Source organism: Trypanosoma equiperdum (genome assembly GCF_001457755.1).
Source record: "Trypanosoma equiperdum strain OVI genome assembly, contig: ctg_1514, whole genome shotgun sequence".
Lineage (NCBI taxonomy): Eukaryota > Euglenozoa > Kinetoplastea > Trypanosomatida > Trypanosomatidae > Trypanosoma > Trypanosoma equiperdum.
This window is the reverse complement of record NW_027123521.1, coordinates 29,044-39,202: the sequence shown is the minus strand read 5'-3', so window position 1 is coordinate 39,202 and position 10,159 is coordinate 29,044. Positions and strand designations below refer to the sequence as shown.

The following is a 10,159-nucleotide window of genomic DNA, read 5'->3' as shown; positions in this document are numbered from 1 at the left end:
AAAAAAACATAAATTAGCGTAAAGGTGCGCGGAGCTTTGTTTAAAACAAGTTCATCTACTGCGAAACATAACACAATGCGACGGGGAAGTGGATTTGTGCACCTCAACACACCGGCGGCAATCTCCTACTCTCCAGGGCAACAAGTCTCTCTATCGGATCTTCGACAAAAGCGCCGCCGTGAGGAATGTGTCGTATTACCCCCTATTATGACCGTGTGGCGGAGCGCCTTTAGTCAATACACGAAGATGTGGGGTTTAACTAAGTTTGCAGGCGATATCGAAGCTGAACGGGAAGGTGAGGGACCAATTTTACCACCCATAAGGGAGGAAACAGTGGTCAAGTCAACCACTCACAGTTTCAAAGGGAAAAGTACGACCGTAGCCGCTGCCGTTGCTACCCCACCAGGGGAAAAAGGTATCGAAATCGTGTCACACCACAAGCTTTGTGGTAAGCAGAGGTTTGTTTATCCTGATCATGATGGTGTGCTATCATCGGGAATAGTACCGAAGGTTGTGATATCAAAAGAGGAAGAGGAGGAGATGGAAGCGAACAAAAAATACTATATTTCCCCACAGGAAATGACTGAAGAGGAGCGGAATGCTTTCGAGGAATTGGATGCAATGTGGAAGAGCTACGCCCGTGGCCGTAGCGAACAAGGGGCAAGACACAGGGCATTTGCTGGCACCGTTACACCCGGGGATGCCATGACAGAAGTTGAAGAAGAAACGGGGAACAACCGTGGAAATGCACGACGAAGGCTAGAGTCTCATACACCAAGGCAGCACCCACAGGAATCTGCTGCGGAGGGTAATTCGGTAGCACATAATACTGAAGAGGCGCTAGATGATGCACTGCGGTTAATTGATGAACTGTTAGAGTTCAACTAACATCGTGGTGGAGCGCGCTGCCACTGGGATCCGCATGAAGATACCTTCCTTTGAACCGCATACGTTGCGTTCGGGACGTTTCCTCAAGGGTACTGGTCGACAGCTTTTTTTTTTTTGTAATCCACAATTACCTGTTGCTTTCACCAGCTGCTCCAGGTTTTTCGGGTTCTTTGCGCAGCCGCGTGCTCCCTTGCCTTTTTGTTGTTGATCATTCCAAATTCCATCGACACGTGCGTACATCTGCAGGTAGGTTTATGCGTGTGCAAAACCTGATTGTTGACGGAGGCGAGATATGCGTTTGTCCTCGGATAACAACTTTATTTGGAGGAATTTTTAAGTGTTTTTGCTAAAGAGCATATTCCCCCTTTAAGCTGTTCTTCACATTATTGTTGCTGCCGCCGCTATTTAGTGGTGTGTTAGGTCACAAAAAAAAAGGTTTGATACCCTCCCCCCACCCGCATGAAATACTCTGCTCACATATTCTGTTTGGTTCAATAAATGACATTAAATTAAGCAAACATGAGTTTGGTTTACCTCTATTTTTCTTCTGTCGAAGGGAAAGTTGTATTCAAAGTGGAGGGATAGCCCATAACATCATGTATCGGCTCATGGTTCCGCACAAAACAGCAAAATGGGCCTCTGCAAGTGCTCCGAGAGCATTCCGGAACGCATTCCGGCGATGTAGCACTCAAGAGGGTGAGGCTGCTGCGGCATCCCGCACGGGTAAATCAACAGTCGGAGACACTTCAGCTGGATGCCAACAGACGGGACCTCAACGCAAGGATTGGCGTACAGGAAAAGAGGTTGTGTACGTCAAGGGTGTGCCAGTGAAGGGACCGCTACGGAAGTTACCACGCAAAGAACAAATACTTGTGTGCGTTATCTTCTCCATAACGGGGAGCGCTGCGGTGTATTTTGTTCGACCAGTCATAAGGAATTGTGTAACCAATGGGTTTCTCGGCCTCCCGGAGGACAGCAGTTGGTCAAATGGGCCGTGGCTTTATCGATTATTGTACGTGTCAATCATGTACCCATCTTACTCCTTTCTGTTGTTTGTTATTGGCTCCCTATTCGGACGCCGTGTGTGGTTTTCCTTCATGATCCACAAAATGTGGTCACGTTTCTTGCCAAAGAAGGCCGCAAAACGACTCAAACACATGCTTGATTTGCAACATTACTAACGTCTTGCCGCATCCGCTTGAGCTACAGGTGGACGTGTGTGCCTTTGAGGAGCGTGGAAAAAATTAAACGGGTGGCGGGGTAGAAGGTTCCTTCCGGCGCGCCGTCACTTTCGTGCAGTTTCACGCTCAGTTTCAGTGGACGTTTCGTGCAGACATATGACTCGAACATTACAGAGAGGGAAAAATGTAACACAGATTCATTAACTTCTAAATGCCTGCCGCAGGCAATGAATAGGAGTATGGGTAAATATCTTCGGACGCCTAGGCGCCGTGCCGTACGTTTTTGTATGGAGCGGTGGAAGCGGCTGTTATTTATTGTTTGTCTTACATTATTCGTTGATTGCAACGTATTTACCGCACGTGTGTTTTGTCTTTGCTTCCAAAATGGGATTCACTGGGGAAGTAATTTCGTTACGGCATCGCGTTCAACTGTACACTGCTTTTTCTGCTTGTTTTGCTTTCTCCCCGCTGGTGTGATTCAATTTTTTACAATGGCATGTATATATTTGCATGCGTGTCGACTACCTCTGTTTTCTTCTATAAGTTGTTGGAAGGAAGTGGGGAGAAGAGAAACTCTACCCACTGTTAACGATTCGTGAAGCGTCGCAGCAAAAAAAAAAGTAGTAGTAGGTTTATCAAAAAGTTTGCTGTCGGTGAATAGAGGGGCGCGGGCTGAAGTGGAGGGGTGACAAGTGCGGAGTATTAGGAAGAGAAGCAATAGAGCAAATTTGAGTCAATAACAATGTCAGATTGGAAAGCCGCTGCGAATGTGTTTGGCCGAGGAACGGCTGCCGGTGACGCCATTTACCGGTGCTACGCCCGGCCAGTTAAGGAGAGTACCTTAGACCCGGTGCTGTTAGAACATTTCAAGAAGTTGAGGCGACAAAGAGAGGAGGAAGAAGCCCAAATGTATTGTCCAAAACCCATTCCAAAATCCAAAGCCATGATCAACCGGCCTCGCCCGTGTGCTGGGCCAAGATTGACAGCAGAGGAGATTGCGAGACGGCGACTTGCAGCCATACCGCGTAAGAAGCCAGAAAGTGTCATTCAGCGGGAGTTGAGCAGCTTCGCGCCACTGCCAATGCGGAAGTTTAACCGACCGCCTTTGAACGATAATGAGAAGGAACGGCTCGGACAAATATTTCAGTTTGGTGAGGTCCCCGGCAAACCAAAGGAGTTCACGGGGGTTATCCGCTCCCGCTATGCCGCGTTGGATAAACGGTATGGACTGAAGGAAAAATTCGAGGCACTTGCGAAAAAGGTTTTGGAGCTGCGAGAAGAGCTTAACAAGATGCAGGAGGAGCGCCTCTCTGCATCACCCCATCACGATGTAGAGACGACAAAAGGAAGGGGACGGGGCGCTTTCAACCTCCTCAGGCGCAACCCGCTTAAAGTGGCGGGGCTGCAGTTACGTGAACAGGATATACAGAATGAGATCAGTAATTGCCTGACCGAGATGAAGACACTGGATGCGGAGATTCGCAGACTTAATATAAGGGAGTCGAAGGATCACGGTGTGGAAATCGGTGGGGACAGTGTTGAGGCCATTCCATAGAAATATTTCACTGGGGAAAGTAAAAAGGGCGAAAACCCTTCCTTCTTTGATGGTCCCCCCGTTCCTACTTTTAACTTTTAATTCCACGCTAGCATTTCCATTTCCGGAAGTGTCCTCGGCCCCTGTTATTAGCACCGAGTGAAATTCAGGATAGGCAAGGAGTGTGCAGCGGTGACAATCGAGAACAACGAGGATGGGATGAACATGACGGGCATGCGGATCCGCGAAAATTGCTTATTTATTCTTCTGTTTTCTAAGTCGGACTAGTGATTGAATCGAGGAGGGAAGAAAGGAAAAAAGGGGGACGAGGGGAACCTACTTTTTTAGTGAGGTGACGATTCCATGGTACTGTTTTTTTTTTCCTGTATTCATAGCGGTTCTAGAGCCCCTCCAACGGGGATACCAGTTCACAGCGGTTGGGGTGGTCTAAGAGAGACCAAGCGCGTGTGCATTGATGCTTGTTTGTGTAACATACAGTAAGTTTGTGAGTGTGTGTGTGTGTGGGGGGGGGCGAAAAGCCAGTCGCACGTGTTGATCTTCTACCACTTACCTATTTTTTCTACGTTTTGTAACTGTACTGCATCTTCTGCCATAGGGCGAAGTGCGGCTTGTAGGTCGCAACCGCACCTGTAACCCCTGCCAGGTACAGTTGTTAGGCGAATGCAGAGCGCGGGAAGCGATGGGGAGCCGGCAGCTTGTACCAGTGCCATTTCAGCGTTGCAGCTTACCAACAGCTCTGCAGCTGTACTCTGTGGTGAAAAAGCACCCGAGATGTCCATCACACTGCTAGATGAAATAGTGCAGTTCCTGTCACCACTTCAGCTGCAAGGGTACATCTCCCGAATCATTGATGTTTGTGGTACGCAACGAGTTGAGGAGCTCATACTGTGTGTTAGGTGCGAGAAGGATGTGGAAAACTTACTTGGAGAGCGATCGTCTCTGCAACAGCGACAAAATATGTGGAAGGGTTTGTGCAAGTATAAAAAGCTAGCTGCAAAGCGCCTGCAGCAGGAGATGAGGAAGAATGTGCCTCCCAAACGAACCCGTGTTGGTGTATTGAACCCTACTGCTGGTCTCACCGGCGATGCCACAACAACGACAAGTAGTGGAATCGGAGCCCCACCTCTGCGCCCGAAGCCTTTGTTCGATGCGTCAATTGGGTTCATTAATCGGTTAGCGTTTGCAGGGTACCAAGACAGTGGAGCTGACTTGGAGAAGCAGGACTTACCTCTAAATGTAGACAGCTTTCAGAAGACTTCTCTTGAGCTCGGTAATGGGGTACAGGATGTGGTAGCTCCACTTCAACTCAGTTTGCAGACGTTAAGTTCCTTGGGTTCCTCGCACATTTCGTTGAGTAGTCCGACCTCTTCTGGGGAGAAGCGCTACCGCCATGAGCGAGTACCACTTGTTTCGCTGTGTACCGCGGGGAAAGCGGGCGACGACCCCGAACATGGGGGTGCAGTGTATTGTGGTGAAATGTGGAGCTGTTCAAGTGAAGAGGATGAGGGGGTTGGGGCAGCACCCACCACGACATCATCACCGGAAAGGCCTGACTCTCACGTGAAGGAAACCATGGAACTGTGCAAAGCACAGTTAGATCAGCTGAGGAGAACGTTGAATGCAGCCGTTGAAGAAGCCGTATCGGTGTATAACAACGGGCTGCAGATACTGCAGGCGTGCCTAAAGGACGCGGTTGGTGACGTTTTGCCAGGAATTAGCAGTATCGCTACCGATGAAATTCGTGTCGAAGTGTTAGCTTTTACTCAAACCCCGAGGCTGCGAGTGGAATTACACCCCCAGGAGCAACTCTGTGCTCTGGCACCGGACGATGCGATGAAAGCTACTTCGTCAGAAACGGCCATGAAAGAGGCGCCTAATTCGCCTTGTCACAATCAAAGTTGTACTGGACCTCCGTCCGTGGGGGAACGGGGCGCATTAGAAGAGATCATTGCTGACGATGCGCCTATTTCCTTACCAGTGAGGGCAAGGGAACCCTCGTGTTCTTCTACCGTCGTTCCCAGCAACGCAGTCGGTTCATTTCATCCGCAGGTACCGAATGCATGTGGTGAAAGCAACGCCACGCGAAAGAGCCCCCAAAACGAGCGTAATCATATGTTTCAAGAGATCTCTTGCAACGAACCAGGCGCTGTGTTGGAAAACAATGCCACTGTCGAGTGCGGGGAGGACAGTTGTCGAAGTGTGCGCGTGTCAACCCCCACTGTTGTTGCCGTACCGTCTATTAGGAATACCGAAGCAACTCCTACGAGTGGCCCAGGTGGTGTGCGCTGCCGAGAGGCGATATTAATTTCGAGTGCGAGTAGGACGAGCGGTAGTTCCACTGCGCTCAATCATGTGGGTCATGTAGGGGTGAGCACGACACCCGATGGAAACGGCGACTGTAATGTTGTTGAGGGAGCCGAAACTTCCGAGCCGTTTGATACTTCTCCTTTAGGTGAGTTTGGTCTGCATGCCATTCCACGCCCTGCTGACGTCAGAACCGTGCTTTTTGACTCACCGCAATGGCACATTGTTACACGGCAGGGGAATGAAGACTACTCGCAGATCATCGCTGGGAGTCAGGTTATTTATGTGGATGATGCCTCATCTAGCGTAACTGCTGCGGTAGGGCCAAAAGATACTACTAAACAGTTTGGCAATGTTGTTGATGCCCACTGGAACATGAACAAGTGTGGTGTTGGCTCCCCGGAGGCGACTACGATGGGCGGCACCTCGCTTCGACAGCGAAGCCTTTCCATAGTGGAAGATACCATGCCCATACAGGAATTGCATGATGTTGAGCAGGAAACGGTGTGTCAACGACAAAACGGTTTGGACTCATACTTACCCTTGTCGGAATCGTCAAATACAACAGGAGTCGTCGAGCGCTCTCTCGAGCCGTACGAATCCACCACTGCTTTTGAATTGTCCGTAATGGAGAACGCGGGCCCCAGCAGTCATTCCCAAGGAATCTCCGGACGGGGAAGTGATACGAATGCGGTCGAGTTTCTTGACGGAGAGCACTGTGGCAACGCCATGGCGCCAACCCGGTTTTTAACTGACATACTTACCCCTACGACGTCCCCGCGACCGCCTGGTACATGGAGTGCAGTGGAGACGCCAGAGAAGGATAATTCGACTCAGATTAACATGGTGGAAGGTTTGATGGGAGAAGACATCAATGCATTGGATTATGATACCTTGAAGGATTTGTGCGGCAAGCTGGGTCTTAAGGTCCCCGGTGACTATACTTTTGGCGATTGTGATGATGAGAGTCAGTTTATTGGCAGCGCGTTCAGTCACCAAAATGATGAAATTTGTGACTCCACAGGGCTGTCTGGTGATAACGGCAATAGTTGCCCTGCGCACGATGCGGTTAATGGGGCGTTTGCGGTGTGTGGTGGTGATGCTGGAAATGAGGAAACACTTCAGCAACCACCGCATGGACAAAAGGGTTACACACCTCAACTGAGTGGGTTGTTGACGCGAGATGAAAGTGAGAACTGTGGTAAGAGGTCAGCTGCCACACCTCCCTTCTCCATGGATGCAGAGGATTCCGAGTGGTATGATGCGCAACGTACTGCGAAAGAAGGGCAAATGCGGGAAGTGCTTCGACTGTTCATTACGCGGCATTTCTTCATGCAAGATGTGGCAGCGTTTTTCCTCCATCGTTTGCCACGGTTCTCGGGTGGATCTGCATATAAACGACTTCGGGTCAGCGATTTCTTGAAAACGCGCTTTGTTTTAACCCAGGGGGAGCTTGAGGAGGAACGACGTGTTGCGAGAGTTAAGGAGTTGGAAGAGATGAACTGCTGTGTTCTCTCTAGTCTTGCTGGTGACTCGGCCGAGCGTGTTGAAAGGCAAGCACTTAATTTCTTGAGGAATAATACGGCGTCTCTCGGCGATCAACAACTAGACTCATCACTTATATTCGATCCAAATCGCTCATCCAGCCAGGTGGACAACGCGGATCAAGATGAGCTTTCGCTTTATGAAAAACTGCTTCTCATGGAACCAACTGATGTTCATACTGTAACGGGACTTGTGCAAACGGACTTTCCACATGTGACTCGACATCGCGTGGAGACACTTATGAGGGAAGCCGGTGTTCCTATAATCTGCTTGCAGCGTGTTCACAACACTCAGGGACCTGCTGACGGCGATGTCGATGTGACCCAGCGCCCAACTACACCCACTTCACCGACAGGGAGTTCACGTACTGAAGTAACCCAGCGCAATCAATTTCACAACCGGAAAAAAAAATTCTTTGCCCAACGCACTTTGTTCACACGTGCGCGCGATCGATAGGTCGCACTAAGGACTCGCAAAATGCGGAAGAAATTCTGGGTGTGTCGCAGGAAATGCAAAAAAAAAAAGAATGTTGATGAACCTGTCTTGCGATCGGAATCTGGTTCCCTCCTCTCTCTTCTTTTTCAGTTCACATTCTGTTTTTGTAACGGGTTATCGAACACATGTCCCTGTACTTCTTTTGTTCTGTTCGTGAGCTGCCTCTTTAACACGTACTTTTTGCTTCCTCGCCTCTCTTCACTTTTCATTGTTACTCTTCTTGTTGACAACCGTTACATACGTATACATGTGCGTCTGTAACAACGTTGTTCCAAGTGTAAAAAGTTGAAGCAAAAGTTTGCTCAGTTTTTTTTTTTCGTTGCAACGGGCGTGGATCTCGCTGTTGTGCGTTTTGTATCGTGGTGCATCATTAAAAGAGAAGGTTCTTACGGGGTTCAACAATGGCAAGTTCTACAGCAACCGCCGACGATGAATTGGTACCATACCATGCATTCCACAATAATGATGAAAAAATGTTTCCCATGCTAACCCTTTACTGTCCACCAGTGCCACCGTCAATGCTTGTGGGCCGCTACAAACCTCCGCAGAAACCCCCATACAAATACCTGAACGACATATCAACTGCAGGGCTCCGTGAACACATGGCTCAAGCTACAATTGCACGCATGTGGCGGGGTCTTCTAACCCGTCGCCGTTTAAATAATGAGGCGGTTCACCGCTACGTGCGTCAGGTATTCGCTACAAAGATCCAATGCTGGTGGCGGTTCCTCATCGCTGGGTGGAGGCGGGACAAGTTGTCCAAGATAAAACAACAGTGGGTTGAAGAGCAGAAGAAAAACTTTTTGGAGAAGCGCTTGTCCGGTCAAGCGGCCATGAGAACATGGCAGCGAAGGCGTTTTGAGGACGCCGTTATGAAAATACAGCGTGTATTCCGTTGGTACCTCAGTCGACGAGACCTTTTATTCGCTGATGAGGAAGCCAAGTCGAAGGTTCTTCCCTTCCCGGTGGATTACAAACCTAAGGTGTATTTCCCCTGGCGCCGACGTCGGGAGGAAGCGGTCCAAAAGGTAGGGGAGAAGTTTGAGACTGCAGAGGACTCCGAAGGGCTTACAGGCGGATTCCAATTCCGCAAAACACCAAAGTACCCCAGTCCACCAACGATTGAAGAGGTCAAGGAAATTAACGATGCGATGCGCCTTCGTGAAGCGAGGCTCGCGGAGATTCTCGATCAACCGGAGGTACATGAACGCAGACAGTGGAAGATTGATGGTCTTCGGGAAGATGACTTTGACCACAATGCGGGTATGATTCAGCGTTTTGTTAAGTACAGATGGGACGACGCGAAAAGGACAACGCTGAAGCTCACGTCGGAATACTTTGAAAAGAAGGCTCGCATCATTCAGCGCTCCTTCCATTTGTATAAGACGTTCTGCAGAATGCGGCAAAGCCGTAGGCTCAATGAAAAGGCTGCAGCGCGGCTGAACACCGGCTACGCGCGAGAGAGGTTGTCCGAGCTGGAAAAGGAGCTGGCGTGGAAGAAGATTCTCCTTAATAATGCCGCCCTGACGATTCAGAAATGCTGGGCGTTCTACAAGTACAAGTTGACTGCGCATGATCCCTTCTACGCTGCCGCGAATGAGGGAGAAAAGAAAGAAGTGGATGTTGAGGTTACCGTGCCCTCAGCCCCACCATACCGGCTGATTGATGATCATATCCAACGTGAAGCTCAGCTCCGCAACGCTGCTTGCTCAAGGATGGCTAGGGAAATGGAAGAAATGGTACAGGCGAGGAAAAAGACATGCGGCCAACGATTCAAACCGAAAAAACTGATTATCGCTAGTGAGGAGATGGTTTATTGCCGCCGGTGCAGTGACAGCGAGGAGAACCCAGAGATGTAAAAAAAAAAAGAAAATAATAATGTATCAATGCAACAAGTAGATGGGAAAGAGAGCGGTGATGCGAAGTAATATCAAAAGAGAGATATAGGAAAGAAGGAGATGAGGGATTTGTGTATGTGTGTGTGTGTGTAGAGTACGAAATATTGTCAACCAGGGGATGAGGTTTTAGGAAGAGGTTAGGAATCACTGTTGCTGTTATTACTATTATCACCATTAATAGAATTATATGGGCGACCCGGTACGCAGTGGCTACTCTTGTGCAAAGAAAAAAAAATGCAAATTCAATCTCGTCAGTTCAAGGGAAGGAATAAACTCCCAGTTTATTGGCTGAA

The 10,159-nt window shown here is 49.2% G+C and overlaps 5 protein-coding genes across 5 annotated transcripts; all 5 read left to right on the top strand.

Moving 5' to 3' along the window:
- Positions 1-75: 75 nt before the first annotated feature.
- On the top strand, positions 76-888 carry TEOVI_000575800 (nuclear cap binding complex subunit CBP30; the record flags this gene model as incomplete). Its single annotated transcript, XM_067221898.1, has 1 exon — positions 76-888. The coding sequence occupies one exon, from the start codon at positions 76-78 to the stop codon at positions 886-888; it is 813 nt and encodes a 270-aa protein (XP_067077999.1).
- A 596-nt stretch (positions 889-1,484) lies between these two features.
- Positions 1,485-2,069, top strand: TEOVI_000575700 (uncharacterized protein; the record flags this gene model as incomplete). The annotated part of the gene is made up of 1 exon (XM_067221897.1): positions 1,485-2,069. The coding sequence occupies one exon, from the start codon at positions 1,485-1,487 to the stop codon at positions 2,067-2,069; it is 585 nt and encodes a 194-aa protein (XP_067077998.1).
- A 742-nt stretch (positions 2,070-2,811) lies between these two features.
- TEOVI_000575600 (uncharacterized protein) lies at positions 2,812-3,624 on the top strand (the record flags this gene model as incomplete). Its single annotated transcript, XM_067221896.1, has 1 exon — positions 2,812-3,624. The coding sequence occupies one exon, from the start codon at positions 2,812-2,814 to the stop codon at positions 3,622-3,624; it is 813 nt and encodes a 270-aa protein (XP_067077997.1).
- Positions 3,625-4,284: 660 nt separating this feature from the next.
- Positions 4,285-7,929, top strand: TEOVI_000575500 (uncharacterized protein; the record flags this gene model as incomplete). The annotated part of the gene is made up of 1 exon (XM_067221895.1): positions 4,285-7,929. The coding sequence occupies one exon, from the start codon at positions 4,285-4,287 to the stop codon at positions 7,927-7,929; it is 3,645 nt and encodes a 1,214-aa protein (XP_067077996.1).
- A 440-nt stretch (positions 7,930-8,369) lies between these two features.
- TEOVI_000575400 (paraflagellar rod component, putative) lies at positions 8,370-9,827 on the top strand (the record flags this gene model as incomplete). Its single annotated transcript, XM_067221894.1, has 1 exon — positions 8,370-9,827. The coding sequence occupies one exon, from the start codon at positions 8,370-8,372 to the stop codon at positions 9,825-9,827; it is 1,458 nt and encodes a 485-aa protein (XP_067077995.1).
- Between the last annotated feature and the right edge of the window lie 332 nt (positions 9,828-10,159).